Here is a 17,081-nt window from a genome sequence, read left to right as displayed (position 1 = left end):
GAAAGAAAGAAAGAAAGAAAGAAAGAAAGAAAGAAAGAAAGAAAGAAGCAATTTTTAAAAAGTGAAGCAGTGTAAAAATATTAGAAGTACTACAAAATGTTTTTGTTAAATGCAACCTCATCATTTCGCCTCAGTCGTTGAAAATTTAGTGTCCCAATTAAGATATGCTGTAAATGCAAAATACAGATTGCATTTTAAAGATCTAGTACCAGGGGCGCCTGGGTGGCTCAGTCAGTTAGGCGCCCGACTTTGGCTCAGGTCATGATCTCACAGCTCGAAGGCTCGTGGGTTCAAGCCCCACGTCTGGCTCTGTGCTGACAGCTCAGGGCCTGGAACCTGTTTCCGATTCTGTATCTCCCTCTGTCTCTGCCCTCCCCAGCTCATGCTCTGTCTCTCTCTCTCTCTCTCACAAAAATAAACAAATTAAAAGATAAAAAAATAAACAAAGATCTAGTACCAAAAAAAGAGAGAGAAAGTACCTCATTAATAACTTTTATATTAATTACAGGTTGCAGTGGTAATATTTGGCATATGTATATATTAGGTTAAATAACATATAGTATTGAAATTAACTCATTTCTTTTCACTTTTTTTAAACGTGACTACTGGAAATTTTTAAATTTCATATGTGGCTCACATGTTTCTCTTGGACAGCACTGATCTAGACTTTATTCAATAAGCATTGAAGATATTTGAGTAGGAGAATGATCCGATTAAGATTTCGATTTAGTGTAATTCATCTCAGCACTGGTGTGGGATGGAGTGATTTTTAAAGGAAATCTGAGGAGGGGAGAGTGGTAAGGGTCTGAGAGCTGGGATTAGGTGCTTCAGGATCAGCTAGAGTGATGAATGGTTGCAACCCAGTTTAGACAAGAAAATCAACATTTCTCAAATTGTTTCTTTCTTTACCCTGTGTTTTCTTTGGTGCTTTTGGATTCCAAATGAACTCTGACTGCACTTAACGTGGTAGAGGAAGATTAGAAAATAACATGCTGCAACAAAAGTTGTTCTTTATGAGGAAAATTACAAATACAAAGCAAAGAGTAGAATTAACTCTGGCAATCTTTAGCCTTTAGCTATTTGGTGAGCCTTGAAATGCCATTTACACTGGCCTGTGAAAGAAGCAGGTTTTTTTCTCTGTCTGTAACTCTACGTGTTTCAAACCCGTATTTCTCGATTTCAGGATTTTTTTGGTTTGTTTTCCCACTGAGTTATCGCAGTAGCAAACAGCCTCCCACAGACTAGCAAGAAGCTAGGATTGAGATTTGTGGTCTGCAGATAGCTGTATTTGGATTTAGGAGACTTCAGGCCATTATTTCGTTCATTACTTTCTTCTTAGCAGACCTACATTAAACTATGAGGTGGGAATTTAGTAACATTTCTCCCCAGTCTATTCCATTTTCACATGTATCCACCACATTTCCTCTTTTGTTTTCAGTAAAGGTGGAAGAACGTCCCACAGCAATCGAATGATACAAGATACATGTTTTATTTACCTTGGTGGCCTTCCCTAGCTTAATCACCAAATTAATCACCAGAGCTTGTAACTCTTAACTAGAGTTGGGGATCTAGTGGGACCTACTCTCAAAGTGCATCGAAGACCCCAATCAACCAACCAATCTCCCCAAAACATACCAACGCAGAGATGTATTGAGCAACTGTTATCTATTGCCCAGGGTGTGGATTACCTAAGGGATGTCTGTTACTCTGGGGGACAAGCCCAGCACTGACTGGTTTCGGGTCAGGAGTTTATTAGGTCCCTCATCCCCAAGAAGCATGTGTCTCAATATGTCAGCACACTTTTACATTCTTGAGATTCAGTTGAATTCCAGTTGTAACCTTTAAAAAAAAAAAGTACATATATTGCCGCAAGTAGAATGCTCTCTGTTCCTGTGGCTTAACTTTTTTTAAGGTAATTTTCTCAGACTGAGTTAGCCAGACAAAATATGTTTCACATCTCTCTCCCTTTCGCCCTCCCTCCTTTTTCCCCAAGAAGGAAATATTCTACAAAATTATTTCCAAAACTTAACCTGCAGTCTTATCTTTCTCCATAGCTGTTTTACACACGTTTATTTGGGACACATAAATCCTGCACCTTCACGATTACATTTGTTATTTCATTAACCATTGGGCAAATAATTACTGGGGCAAAAACTGTGTTCTGGAATTATGCCGGAGCCTGCTCTGAGTAAATGAAGGGGGTAATACAGACCTACTTTTTACTTTTATTTGTGCCATTTGCCCTTGCAAAACATTGAAGAATAATCATGCTAAGCCTAAGGAGAAGGAGAAAGAAAAGATAAAGTGATTTAGAGCCAAGAGTGACACTGTGAGACAAATAATAAATAAAAGCAAAGATAAGAAATAAGATAAATGGGAATGCAAACTGCTGCAGCCACTCTGAAGAACAGTATGGCGGTTCCTTAAAAAAGTAAAAATAGAACTACCCTATGACCCCGCAGTTACACTACTAGGTATTTATCTAAGGTGTCCTGTTTCGAAGGGGCACAGGCACCCCCGTGTTTATAGCAGCACTATCAACAATAGCCAAAGTATGGAAAGAGCCCAAGTGTCCATCGATGGATGAATGGATAGATGTGGTATATATATATATATATATACAATGGAGTATTACTCGGCAGTCAAAAAGAATGAAATCTTACCATTCGCAACTACATGGATAGAACTAGAGGGTATTAGGGGCGCCTGGGTGGCTCAGTCAGTTGAGCGTCTGACTTCGGCTCAGGTCATGATCTCACAGTCCGTTGAGTTCTAGCCCCGTGTCAGGCTCTGTGCTGACAGCTCAGAGCCTGGAGCCTGCTTCGGATTCTGTGTGTGTGTGTGTGTCTCTCTCTCTCTCTGCCCCTCCCCTGCTCATGCTCTGTCTCTCTCTGTCTCAAAAATAAATGAAAACATAAAAAAAAGAAGATGTGGTATATATATATATACATATACATATATATATATATATATACACACACAATGGAGTTATTACTCAGCCATCAAAAAGAATGAAATCTTGCTGTTTGCAACTACGTGGATGGAACTAGAGGGTATTACGCTAAGCAAAATTAGTCAGAGAAAGACAAATATCATATGACTTCACTCATATGAGGACTTTAAGATGAACATAAGGGAAGGAAAGCAAAAATAATATAAAAACAAGGAGGGGGATGAAACATAAGAGAGTCTTAAATATGGAGAACAGAGGGTTGCCGGAGGGGTTGTGGGAGGGGGGATGGGGTAAATGGGTAAGGGGCATTGAGGAATCTATCCTGAAATCGTTGTTGCACTATATGCTAACTAACTTGGATGTAAATTTAAAAATAAATAAATTTGGGGCGCCTGGGTGGCGCAGTCGGTTGAGCGTCCGACTTCAGCCAGGTCACGATCTCGCGGTCCGTGAGTTCGAGCCCCGCGTCGGGCTCTGGGCTGATGGCTCAGAGCCTGGAGCCTGTTTCCGATTCTGTGTCTCCCTCTCTCTCTGCCCCTCCCCCGTTCATGCTCTGTCTCTCTCTGTCCCAAAAAATTAAATAAACGTTAAAAAAAATTTTTTTTTAAATAAATAAATTTAAAAAAAAGATGAAGCAGCAAAGTAATTTTTCAAAACCAAAATAATAATAATAATAATAACATAAAAACGCAGAGGGAGGCAAAACCGTAAGAGACTCTTAAATGCAGAGAACAAACTGAGGGCTGATGGGGGTGGGGGTTGGGGGGCAGGGAAAATGGGTGATGGACATTGAGGGGGGCACTTGTTTGGATGAGCACTGGGTGTTGTACGTAAGTGATGAATTACTGGGTTCTACTCCTGAAACCAATACTACACTGTATGTTAACTAACTTGAATTTAAATGAATAAATTTAAGAAAGAAAGAAAGAAAGAAAGAAAGAAAGAAAGAAAGAAAGAAAGAAAGAAAAAGGAAGGAAGGAAGGAAGGAAGGAAGGAAGGAAGGAAGGAAGGAAGGACGCAGAAAAGACCAGAGGAAAACAGGGCATCATGGTCCTCTTACTCTAAGTTGCAAGGTCCAGCCATGAGCCTCATGTAGCTGTTGAGCATTTACGTGTAGCTCATGCACCTGAAGAGCTGAATTGTTCATTTTTATTCATTTAAAATATTTTCCGATCAAACACAACTTTGTTGTTTTGATAGACACCATATTACTTTAACTATAGAACATTTAGAGCCTAAAATGGAGATGTATGCTAAATGTGAAATATCCACTGAATTTCAAAGACTTCTTAGGGGAAAAAAAAGTAAACTACCTTAGTAATAATTGTTAGATGGACGTCATACTGAAATGATATTATTTTGGCTATAGTGGGTCAAATTAAATAATTATTTTTAAATTAATCCCTCTCATTTCTTTAAAAACTTTTAATGTGGCTACTGGCAAATTTTATATTACATAAGTGCTTGGACTCTATTTCCATTGGACCTCGCTGCCATACAGGATATTCTTTGTCCTTTGGCTGCTCAATTCAGTTGCTGTGGTAACTAAAGGGGCCTCTAGGCTCAGTGTTTCCTGGAAGGACCCGGAGTGAGTGGGGGAAGGGAGGTGTGACCTCAGGGAAGGTTTTCTTGGATGTCACGTTTCACTCATACTCGGTTCTCTCAGCTAACAGTCAGATTTAGAAAATATCCTCGCTGTAAAAAAGAGAGAGACATCATACTCTGGTTTGTTTCAGGTCCAGTAGCATCAGTTTGAACTCTAGGCCCTCAACCAAAACCCCAAAGAGAGATGCACTTTCCCTGGTTTACCAACTAGAAACATTATGTCCATTTACTGCTCTATCACTGCTGGACGCTTTTCCCCCATAGTGAAGGGGTTGCTAGGCTACAAATTAATGGGCATTAGGAATTTGACCAGTGTTATCCACCCCCCAACACACACACCACCAGCAAAGCCTCGATACTATCTCTCCCCCAACTCTTTAATCAGAACTAAATTGTTTTCTTTGTTTACTCTCACCCTGGAGCCTCTTCTCTCTCTCTCCTCTTATTATCCTTCCATCTTCCTCTGTCCACATTTTTCTTATCTGTTTTTCCTACTCATCTTGGTCAATTGTCTCCTATGGCTTAGAAATCGGAAACTTATCTCACTCTTTTCTTTCAAGAAATTCACAGTCCGTAATTAATAGGCTATTGATCATTCTCTCCAGTGTGTAAGAATCAGTTGGGCTTGTCCCTTTTTAACAAACATGGTAAGTGGAAGAAGGGAAATGCTATGAATTCCTTAAAAGCCAGGAAGTTTTTTGCCCTACATACTGACGAGTCCCCACCTTCTTGGAGAGCATCTGATGTGTACTGCGTGTGCAGCAAATACGTGTTTAACTGAATTTGGTAATTGTTCCATCTGTAGACGCTATAAACCCGAGAGTAGAGGCAAAACATTGTAGAATGGGTAGGATTCAGAATGGGTGGTATGGTGAATGCCGTATTAAGGAGTTTGGATCCTATCCCATAGGCAGTTGATTTTTTCCTTCCTGCACCCCAGGGAAGTTGGTCTGGCTCCCAGATACTCAGGTTTTCTTCCTCCTGGGAGAGATTGTACTAATCCGAGGACAAGGAGAGCCAAAACCTGGTCCAATTCTTCCCTTGTTTGCGTTTCTTCTCTCAAACTGCCCTTCCTTCCCCTTCAAGATTGTAGACCTAGCCTGTAATCAAAAAGCAGCTGATAAATTCATAGCATTACGCATCTTTCTGCTTACACTCCTTCAAGCAACCTTAACTCTCAGATAGTAGCACCCAGTCAACTTTGCCTTATATAAATAGCATTTATTCTCGCTTTATAGATTAATTTAATTCCCAGCAGATGCGAGAGCAAAAATTAAAGTGTATTTGCCCTCCCTCCAGCCTTTTCTGGTAGCATTTTGTCTGTGAAACTAAGAGGCTATATAGCGGCTGTTAGAAGAGGGAAGGAGGACGAGCTTAAAAAACGGAGTGGGGAGGGTGAAGGATGTGGTTTTGAAACAAGGGGAGGGAGAGAGTTGTCGTCTAGGGTGGGGGTAGAATTTGAGGTCACAAAATTCCGAGAGGTCACGGGATCACTAAGAGGCGGGTGTGGGGTGGGGCTGGGGGGGGGGCGGGGGGCTTGTCTCCCTTGCAGGCTCCACCCTTTGCAGAGATTATAAATAAGTAAGCCGGCGAGCTCTAACGGTGAGACTGAGGGGGACATGTGGAGCGGTCCTGGGGACCTGGAGAAAAACTTGCTGCCCAGAAAGACATTTTGGAGGTTTTGCTGACTGCAAGAGGTGGCTCTGGGATCCCACTCCTAGATCTTTATTGAAGACTGGAAAAGAATTAAATTAGGGCCATGGGGACACATAAGGTAAGAGATGATACGATTATCAATTATTTTTGCGCCTGCGGGGCACACTCAGAAAGGCCGAACTCAGTGGTGATGACTGTGCTGGGTTTTTTTCTAAGTCATCTAGCCATCTTCAGGCCTTTTCACTTCTCCAGCCTGCAGTGCCACAATTTGGCCACTACTCTGGATGTTAGAGCCTATCAAGGATTCATCCCCGTCCCGCTCACCTTTCCGTCGTAGGGAGAGACACCGGGAGAAGTTGTGTGTGTTTCTCAGGGGTTTTTGTGTGTGTGTGTTTTTGTTTGGTTACATAATCACATGTACTGAGGATGCGAGGATGAGATGGTTGAGTGTTAAGGCTGCCTGGCTGTGTTGATGACAAGCGTGGGTCTCTGAGCGAGCGCAAAGATTCCTCTGGAAGCATTAGACCTTGAAAAGACCTGGGATTGGTTTGGGGGCCTGGGTCAGTGTTCAGCCATCTGCTCTATAACCTATAGGAGTTCCTGGACACTAAGGAGATAGAATTCCCGGGGCCCTTATTGTGATTGCGATTGTGAGTGCACGATACATTAATAGGTCATCTTGTGTTGTGTATGCAGAATTTGCAAGGAGAAAAGCATCATCACCAAGGTAAACTTATTTGAAAATAAATGAAAATAAGAGAAGGGATGAAGATGGGGGGGGCGGGGAGGAAAAGGCCCTCAGGATAGTAAATGATGAGGTGAGGCAGAAAAGAAGAGGTGCTTACTGATGGGAAAAGGATTAAGCAGAAAGAGCTGTGTACGGGGCGGGCGGGGGCACTCTGGTACTTAGGCCTAGTTGCCTAGTAGGGTACAAGGTCAGCTTGGAGAACGGAAACTCCTAGCCAGCCACTCGGTCTAATCGGACCGGGAGGGGGTTCAAGGAAAGGAAGGACTAGGAGAGCGCTGCAGAAGATGTCTTCAGGCTTAACAATTAGGCTTCCCTCGAGCTGGAAATTTCAGATAACACTTGAATTACTCCAGCAAGGTGAAAGACGACTCCCTCCTCCCCACCTTGTCTCCCCAGTGTTGGGATGGAAGGGAGCTAGTGCACGCCCCCTGCTGGATGGGGGCAGCGGTACGTTATCAAGTAAACAGGAAGAATTTCAAATCGGACCTGGATACCTGTGGGTAGATGCTGTAGATTACATTATCTCGAGAGATAAGAACAGCCCAGTGATGAGGACACCACCACCACAACTCTGGGCTTCAGTGGGATCTGGGGTACAGGAGAGACACTGTTTCCAAAATAATCCACTTCCAGGAAGCCCCAGGTCTATGCTTGCTTTTATCTGGGGCAGTTTTTTTTTAATACTTTCAAACCATTTAACCCAGGTCCCCTTAATTTTCTTCCCATAGTATCTTGCCACTTCTCCCAAGTTTACGTAATGGTCTGCACATCTCTGGATAAGTTCTTCAGTACAACCTGTTGTTGTGTGTTCCCCATTCGTTACCTAAATTTCATTAAGTTTTTGTTCTTTGCATACTGCTCATAGCCAAGTGCTCCTAGTACTCAATCGAGAGTTTTAAGGACTGTTTTTTTTTCCCCTTCTCTCCCTCCCCACCCCAGGTCACGGCGCCGCTGATCTTTGCCATCTCCATCGCTACGATAGGCTCTTTCCAGTTTGGCTACAACACGGGAGTCATCAATGCTCCCGAGATGGTGAGTGCCGGAAACCAGAGTTAAGGGTTAGAATTTGGAATAGGGAAATTATTCCTTGAAGTAGGGTTTCAAGAGTGAAGAGTTTCAGTCCAACTTGGTGCCTAGCTCGGCTAAGGCTGAAGAGGCAGAATAATGGTGGGGAGGTCTATAGCTGAATCATTAAAGCAAAAAACTCAGTTGCGCCTTAAACCCGTGACTGGACCCGTTCTCCTCTCACCCTGTCGTGATGGTGGGAAAATGGGGAGGCGGGGGGGGGGGGGTTCTTGGGAGGACTGGGGTAGTCACTGAATATCGGTGCTGCTACCTACTGGGATTTTCAGGACAAATCAAGCTTGTTCTTTTCGGAGCTGCCATTAACTCCAGTATGTTCTGGGTCTCTTCCAATCCCATCTGTTCACTCACTGGATTCTCTACCTATAAAGTAATCGTAATGCTGTTTTCTTAGGGAGGAGAAGATCGCCCATATTTGTCCCTTCTCTCATTCAAGTGTAACAGTCTGCCTGCCCACCCACCATTTTAATTTGCAGATCATAAAGGACTTTCTCAACAACACTTTGAATAACACACACAACAACCCTCGCGATGAGGTGTTACTCACTTCCCTCTGGTCTTTGGCTGTGGCCATCTTCTCCGTCGGTGGTATGATTGGCTCCTTCTCCGTTGGACTCTTTGTCAACCGCTTTGGCAGGTATCGACTAGAAACTGGGCAAAGAAGGAGGCTATGCCGGTTGCATTGAGAACAGGTATTGAGAATCAGGATGGAGAGGCTGTGGGGCACCTGGGTGGCCCGTTAAGCGTCCGTCTCAGGTTAAGATCTCATGGTTCCTGAGTTTGAGCCCCACGTCCGGGCTTCCTACTGCTGTCAGCACAGTGCCTGCTTTGGGAGGACCCTCTGTCCTTCTCTCTCTGCCCTTCCCCTTCTCGTTCTCTCTCTAAGTAAATAAAAACTTAAAAAAAAAGGGGGGGGGGAGGAGGTAAGGATGTATTTGAATGAGAGCATTCCCCAATCTGATCAAGGCCAGCTTAGTCCAACAGGCACTGAATAGGACTGCCCTTGCTTGAAGCCGTGTTGCCCGTCAAGAGATTAGCCTTTGGCAGTCCAGCATAAGCTAATTCAGGATTCCCTAATAAAGTGCACTGTGGAATTTCCCAGAAACCTGCTTGTATTCACAAGGTCAGACGTTGTTTACTTTTCTTAAAAACTTTGCGGTCTCGTGCAGATGTTTGCATTATTTTACAAAGCCGGATCGGGAGGAAACGTTTTGTAATCCTTGGTCTGTGGCACATGTGGACAATGGCCAAATAACTGAACTGACATTCTCCCCTCCCCCAAAAGAAAATCGAATCTCCTCATTCTGTGCTAACTTGATTAAAATGTCTTAGCGGAATACTTCCAGTATTCTGGTGAAGGAACCATTTCGTCTGCTAATGAGATGTCCTGGAAACACAAACGGAATTCAACTTTTTAAAAAATTAAAGCAACCGGTTTTATTTGATCATTGTTTGGCTTGCATTGTTGAGGGCACCTTGTGTCAACTAAAGTCACTGAAATTTTAGTGTGGACCTCCCAATTCACGTGACTTTCTTCCAATTGTTCTTTTCTTGAGAGAAAGAACCTCTCTCCTAGAGAGAGGTGGGGACCCAGGGAAAGGAATGCAGAGAAAGGCAAAAGAGAGAATGAGGGATGGTTTGGGATGTACCTTTAAGATCTCCCCAGGATTTCGAAGCTCCCCTGGGTAATTCCAGTGGTCCTCCCGAGGGGAGAATCTAGATTTGGTTCTTCCCGACATCTGCGGTAATTTTTCAGTGTTAACCTCTTACCTTGTCCTCCTTCAGCTGTTCCAGTGGCTTTGCCTCCCACATCTAACACACAAATGCGGCAATTTGTTATTTTATTCTGGCTCTCAATACTAATTGTCCACGGCCTCCCCACAGGTTAGCCTTAGAGAGGGCGAGCTGCAAGGCGGTCTGCTTTTTACAAATAGAAAAACGTGTGTCTGAACTCTTATCTTTGTTACTTGTTGGTGACATCTAAGCAGTTACGTTATAACAAGACTCCGTAAGAAGCATACAGAGATCAGTACTGGTCCAAAAATTTCTCTAGAATGTGTTGGACCAGCTGTAGCAGAATTGCCCAGGGCGGTGGTTCTCAAACCTTCTCTTTGAATGAAATCACCTGGACTGCCTTGGGGATCAGATTGCTGGGCTCCACCCTAATGATGCAATAAATTGGGTGGATGGGACAATTTTAATTTGTTGCAGATCTCTAGCTGATGCTGTTAGTCTGTGGCCAACTTTGGGAACTATTGGCCTTTGTGGTTACTGCGATTCTGGCTACAGCTGGGGCTCAGGAGAATCTTAAACAAGTTCTCTAGGTGATTTTATGCACGCAGAGGTGTAAGAACCGCCGATCCTGGTTATCCCAGCTAGAAATTTTCTGATAATAGAAAAAGGAAAAGTTAGACCAAAAAGAGAAGGTACATAATAAGGCTGGAGAAGGGTGAAAAGGCAAGGAAAGAAGGAGAGAGACTGGGCCTATCTTGCTAATTTCTCTTGTGTTTTCATTTAACCTTTCAGGCGCAATTCGATGCTCATCGTCAACCTGTTGGCTGTCGCTGGTGGCTGCCTTATGGGGTTCTGCAAAATAGCCAAGTCGGTCGAAATGCTGATCCTGGGCCGATTGATTATCGGCCTCTTCTGCGGCCTCTGCACAGGTTTTGTGCCCATGTACATTGGCGAGATCTCGCCTACCGCCCTGCGGGGGGCCTTTGGCACTCTCAACCAGCTGGGCATCGTCGTCGGGATTCTCGTGGCTCAGGTACTTCCTGAATGTCAGTTTCATGCCTCCCTAAATGAGTTAACATAAAGTAGTCCTGAATCTCTGGCAGGCATTCAACTACGTAAGTTTCAGGTAGCATTACTACAACTCACAGACAGCTTCGGAAGCAAGGGAGGGTAGAGAAAGGAGAAGAAACAGACTTTTTCTTTTCCTGTGGTAAAAGCACGGAGGGTTTTCCGAATTTCGTTTTTAATCCACTGTGGCTCGGAAAGGATGAGATTTATGGTAGCCTCTTTGCCTGGCTTCCAGATCTTTGGCCTGAAAGTTATCCTGGGGACAGAAGAGCTTTGGCCCCTGCTGTTGGGCTTCACCATCATTCCCGCGATCCTACAAAGCGCAGCCCTTCCCTTCTGCCCGGAGAGTCCTCGATTCTTGCTCATTAACAGAAAGGAAGAGGAGAACGCCAAGGACAGTGAGTATCCCTCACACCCTCACTGTAGGAATTTTAGGGCTGCGGTTTGTTTCAGGACGAGGGTGTTGGGTCTGTCCTCTCCTTTCCCTTGCCCCTCAGAACCCGAGTGAAGGGTTTCCTGATGGCTCTCATGTCAGAAACTTTCTTTCTTCTCTCCTTCTTTTTTTGTTTTTTAAATTCTTTTTAATGTTTATTTTTAAAGAGAGAGCGCACGCACAATCAGGGGAGGGGCAGAGGGAGAGGGAGACACAGAATCCGAAGCAGGCTGTCAGCACAGAACCCGACGCCGGGCTCAAACTCATGAGCTGTGAGTTCATGTATGGCCTGAGCCTCAGTCGGACGCTCAGCTGGCTGAGCCACCCAGGCACCCCTCGATTCGACCCCTAAAGAATGACGTGAGAGTTAAAAAGGCGGGAGGGGCTGAGTGTCCGACTTCATGTCATGATCTCGTGGTTTGTGAGTTCAAGCCCCACATCGGCTCGCTGCTGTCAGCCTGTCGGTACAGAGCCTCTGTCCCCCCTCTCTCTGCCCCACCCCCCCCTCAAAAATAAACACTTAAAAAAAAAATAAGAGAGAAGCCGATTAAGGCACAGATGCTAGCCCAGGCTCGTCTCGCGTGGCCTCTTCCCAGCTGTTACGGGGAAAATGACCTTGGGTCAGCACCTTAACCTTATCCTTGGTTTGCTTGTTTTACCAGTCCTCCAGCGATTGTGGGGCACCCCGGATGTGACTCAGGACATCCAGGAGATGAAAGATGAGAGTGCTAGGATGGCACAAGAAAAGCAACCCACGGTGCTGGAGCTCTTCAGATCGCCCAGCTACCAGCAGCCCATTATCATTTCCATCATGCTCCAGCTCTCCCAGCAGCTCTCTGGAATCAACGCGGTGAGTATCTGCTCCACGTCTGAGGGGGCCCACGTTGCACTTAACTCCCCTGACCGCGGTGCCAGGTGCTGGCGTGGTCACCCCACGACGCTCGCCACATGGCGGCCACTCCAAAGTGTTGGTTATCCAGGCTCTGACTTAGTGTTGGTTTTTATTTCCTTATTACTAGAGTTCATTTATTTAAGTAATCTCTACACCCGACGTGGGGCTCGAACTCACAACTCTGAGATCAAGAGTCCAAACGATCCCCTGACTGAGCCAGCCAGGCGCCCCTGTTTTATTGCTTTAAGATTCTGTCTGCAGCACATGTTTTCCATGTGGAAAAATAAGATAAATTCAAACAAAAAATTCATCACCTTTAGTCTTGGAACTTGTGGTTCACATCTGTCCTCTTCCAAATTTTTTTCAGTATATAGGACATTACAAATTATCTACTTTTCATTAATCCTCTTTCTGACCCACTCATTTTTTATTTCCGGTTGTCTTTAACTTTGGTCAATCTTTTTTTAAATTTTTATTTATTTTGAGAGAGAGAGAGAGAGAGAGAGAGAGAGAGAGTGCATGAAGGGCAAAGAAGAAGGAGACAGAATCCCAAGCAGGTTCTGTGAGGTCAGTGCAGAGCCCGATGCAGGGCTCGAACCCACAAACCATGAGATCATGACCCAAGCTGAAATCAAGAGTCAGACACTTAACCAGCTGTGCCACCCAGGTGCCCCTAACTCTGCTCAATCTTATCTCGTGTCATCAAAGATAATGTAAGCCATACAACTAAAGTAGATCCAAGAATTTACTGCTGTGGCTTTTTTTCCCAGGACTTTACAGTCTAGAAAGCATGGTAAAGCCCAGGGGAATAATGAGGCAATCCATTCAAGAGGTGTACATGTACTATTCTGTATGTATGTTTACAACTAGAATAGTGACTCTGATCGTTTAAAGTGGGGAGCAAAATGGAAGCTGACAGTTGGCAGGTGACTTATATTCTATGCATGTAATCACCTTTCAGCATTTGAGTCTTCGGTGTGGTAAGAGAGGGTATTTATTCCCCTACCTTCTATCCATTTGCAGATAAAATGTTTGCAATTGAGACATACTGCTGTCCTGCCTCTTTAAATTTCAGATGAATGCCTTGAGAGCTTCTGACCAGTCTTTTCTTTCTTTCTTTTTTTTAATGTGTATTTATTTTTGAGAGAGAGAGCTAGGGAGGGGCGGTGGGGGTGGGGGGGTTACTTAGAGCCGAAGCAGGCTCCACGCTGACAGCAGAGGGCCCTGCGCTGGGCTCGAACTTACAAACTATGATCACGACCTGAGCCAAAGTCCGACGCTCGATAAACTGCCCCCCCCCCCCCCACCCCGGATGCCCCTCTCATCACTCTGATCAATATGATTAGATCATTTTATAGCAAGTTGGCCCTTGGCCTTTTCTCTGCAACACGCCAAGAAGGTTGCTTGTATCTGAAATAGCAGTGCTTCTCATGCAGGGTTAGAGGATATAATATCAGAAATTGGGAGGAAAGATACTTCAGTGAATCTTGTTCTCAAATTTTGTCGCTTTAAAAATCACTGCAGGGGCACCTGGCTGGCTCAGTTGTATAACATGCAACTCTTGATCTTGGGGTTGTAAGTTCAAGCCCCACTCTGGTTATAGAGGTTACTTAAAAAAAAAAAAATATATATATATATATATACACGTATATTTGTGTATATATGTATATTTGTATGTGTGTACATATATATATATATATATATATGTGTGTGTTTTTTTAATTAAAAAAAAAAAAATCACTGTAGTAAAATCCACTCTGAAGACTTTCCAGAACAGCAGGGCTGGGACTACAGTGAGGCATCGAGGTGCAAGTCAGTGGTCCTAAGCATGAGCGCCTCCTTAAATTGTGCACCCTAGGTGCCTCACTCACACCCAGCATGCATAATTTAGGCTCCAATGCCGGCCCTGTGAAGCAGGATCAGAAAAAGCCCACTCTTGGAAAAATTACAAATGATAAATTAGCACTCTGGAGTACAGACTCCTCCCACTTCAGGAAATGATGTGTGAAAACACTTTTTCAACCTACATTTGAGTAAACGGTGTTTTCTAATTTCCTTAGAAAAGGCAGAGGGTCAGAGGTTGGGTAGTGTTTACCTAGCAGAGTAAAACTGCTTGAGGGTGAGATGATGTACGAGTTAGCTTGAATCCCGCTTGATAGCAGCAAATAGCAAGGTAATTTGACTGTAAGAACTTTCCTTGAGATGTGTACTAATGCATTAGGTTTTTGTTGTATAGGCTTTTAGATAAGAGAGAGTATTGCCATAACTATTCATTGCTAGGTTTAACTGTTCAAAAGTCTTTTCTCACAAGCTTTGTAATATTAAGTGTTATTGGAATTTTTTTTAGCAGTCTTAGCTCCCCCTTCTCTTCTAGAGCAGCAATTTTTGATTGGGATGATACTACAAATCTTTTTCCCTTCCTCCCTCCCTTCCTTCCTTCCTTCCTGCCTTCCTGCCTGCCTGCCTGCCTTTTTTGAAGATTTTATTTTTAACTAATCTCTACACCCAAAATGGGACTTGAACTCAGAACCCCGAGATCAAGATCTGCATTCTCTACTGACTGAGCCGGCTAGTCGCCCTAGTTTCTTTCTTTTTTTTTTTTTAAAGTAAACTACACCCAACGTGGGTCTTGAACTCTAAGCCTGAGATCAAGAGTCGCATGTTCTACCGACTAAGCCAAGAGCCCGCAGATCTGCTTCCAAAAGCACAGCCTTGTGGCACCTGTCTGGCTTAGTCGGTTGAACATCTTGCTCTTGATTTTAGCTCATGATCTCATGGTTTGTGGGATCGAGCCCCACACTGGTCTCCGTGCTGACAGCACAGAGTCTGGTAGGGATTCTTTGTCCCTCCCTCTCTGCCCCTCCCCCACATGCACTCTCAAAATAAATAAACTTTAAGAAAAAAAATTTATTAAGAGCACAGCCTTGGGGCGCCTGGGTGGCTCAGTCGGTTAAGCATCCGGCTTTAGCTCAGGTCATGATCTCCCAGTTCATGAGTTCGAGCCCCGCGTCAGGCTCTGTGCTGACAACTCAGAGCCTGGAGCCTGCTTCGGATTCTGTGTCTCTTTCTCTCTCTCCCCCTCCCCTGCTTGCGCTCTATCTCTATCTCTCAAGAATAAATACACTTAAAAAAATAAAAAATGTAAAAAGCACGGCCTTAGTCTTATTTTAGAAAATACAAATATACGTGGCTTCTATCTGAGGTGGTAAGAGTTGTTTCTTGAAAGGTAAATCCCAGTATAGATGCTTATATTCATGAAAAAGTCTGACGAATTTTGCTGTAGAGACACACACTCTGGATGAAATCATAAACTCTTGACTCAAACCTGAGGGACTGAGCCTAGATGATCTAGACACTGCCAGGCACTGTTCCCTTATTACCTTGAAGTCTGAGTCCAATATTTTGACATCTCTTTAACCATGGTAGTTGTAGCAGCCATACATAACCGTACATGTTAAATAGCAGCTTATTGAATAGTATAAAGTTAAAATGATAGGAGGTATTACTTCCTGAAATGCTTGGGATGGACCCAGAGCTAGGAATTCTAGCCCAAGTTCTGCTTCTAATTACATGAGCAGGCTTGAGGTTACTCCTCAATTGCTTCACCATCAAATTAGAATATCAGTGTACCTATCACTGTTTTCAGGGCTAGGGTAGTTATCTATTGAAGAAGCTTACTTAAGGGGCTTGCTGCTGGTTGGCTCAGTTGGAAGGGCGTTTGACTCTTGATCTTGGGGTCACGAGTTCGAGGCCCACACTGGGTGTAGATCTTACCAAAAAACAAAACAAAACAAAACAAAACTTTAAAGCACACAAGGCTTAGTTGAAAAAATTAATAGGACTTAAACCTTTAGATCTAAGTTGGTAAAAAAGATGTTAAGGAAGAGACTTCAATGGAGCAGAAGGAGTCAGCGTACAAGAAAAAATGGAAACAAGCAGCTAGAATTGACAAGAACTAAGAAGAGGATAGAGGTAAGATTCAGAAGATAATTCATTTGCAGAAGAGATACCGTGATTGAACAAGAAAACCCCAGAAAGGACCCCCTTAACCTCCTGGGACGGTCGAGTTTATTTTTTGAGGGTTCTCTGTTTAACTGCGGTTTCAGAACTTCATCTTTTGTTTGCCACTAGGTGTTCTATTACTCAACAGGCATCTTCAAAGATGCGGGCGTCGAGGAGCCAATCTACGCCACCATTGGTGCGGGTGTGGTTAATACCATCTTCACCGTCGTGTCTGTAAGTTGGGTGCTTTGGTAGTTTGCGGGGCCGGGCCGGTGGGGGGCAGTTCTTACTACACATGTTCAAAGATGGGTTTCACGGCCTTCCACCTCCCTACCATCACCTAAACCTTTTTGGCCTGTTCTTCGGGGAAAGAAAAGCTATGGAGTGATGGGTGTAAGTAGACTTCACTCCCTCCAAGCAAACAGGAAGTGCATGAGAAGGAGGGAGGTGTGCAGGGATGCTTTGAGCTTGGAACTAAAATGGGCGGGGTGACCATAACAAGTATCCTGCCATTGGGAAGGCAGATTCGGGTAACTCACGAGGCGTTTTCACGAAAGGGAAAGCAGAAATTTCATGTTCTGTTATTCTCCTTATAGCTGTTTCTGGTGGAAAGGGCAGGGAGGAGGACCCTGCATATGATTGGCCTTGGAGGGATGGCTTTTTGTTCCATCCTTATGACCATCTCCTTGTTGCTAAAGGTGAGTGCTCTTGGAGGAAAAGAAGGGGGGCGGGGGAAGGCGGGTAGAAGAGGTTACAGGTGACCCTCTGTGACACAGGTGGGAAGATCCGTAAGGTCACATGCCCAGAGTTTTAAGAAAAGTGGATCATCAGAGATAGGTAGTTAAACTGTTACAATTCTTGTATCCGTATAACATGTGGCTTGTAAAATACCCTATGTAATTTATTT

General features: G+C 44.0%; 1 protein-coding gene across 5 annotated transcripts in view; it reads left to right on the top strand.

Moving 5' to 3' along the window:
* SLC2A3 (solute carrier family 2 member 3) overlaps positions 1–17,081 on the top strand; it is a 94,016-nt gene that overhangs the window by 69,376 nt on the left and 7,559 nt on the right. For 4 of the 5 annotated variants that reach the window (XM_040462743.1, XM_040462744.1, XM_040462742.1 and 1 more), the window contains exons 3-9: positions 7,902–7,994; positions 8,522–8,682; positions 10,572–10,812; positions 11,083–11,245; positions 11,943–12,130; positions 16,304–16,408; positions 16,771–16,872. In XM_040462743.1, coding sequence (XP_040318677.1) covers positions 7,902–7,994; positions 8,522–8,682; positions 10,572–10,812; positions 11,083–11,245; positions 11,943–12,130; positions 16,304–16,408; positions 16,771–16,872 — 1,053 coding nt within the window. Of the gene's footprint in view, positions 1–6,150; positions 6,333–7,901; positions 7,995–8,521; positions 8,683–10,571; positions 10,813–11,082; positions 11,246–11,942; positions 12,131–16,303; positions 16,409–16,770; positions 16,873–17,081 lie in introns of those variants that run through there. The other variant, XM_040462746.1, reaches the window with a different exon arrangement.

Source organism: Herpailurus yagouaroundi, unplaced genomic scaffold (assembly GCF_014898765.1).
Source record: "Herpailurus yagouaroundi ecotype Mexico unplaced genomic scaffold, PumYag 355, whole genome shotgun sequence".
NCBI lineage: Eukaryota > Metazoa > Chordata > Mammalia > Carnivora > Felidae > Herpailurus > Herpailurus yagouaroundi.
The sequence above is the reverse complement of the archived record's forward strand: the minus strand, read 5'-3'. Positions and strand labels throughout refer to the sequence as shown.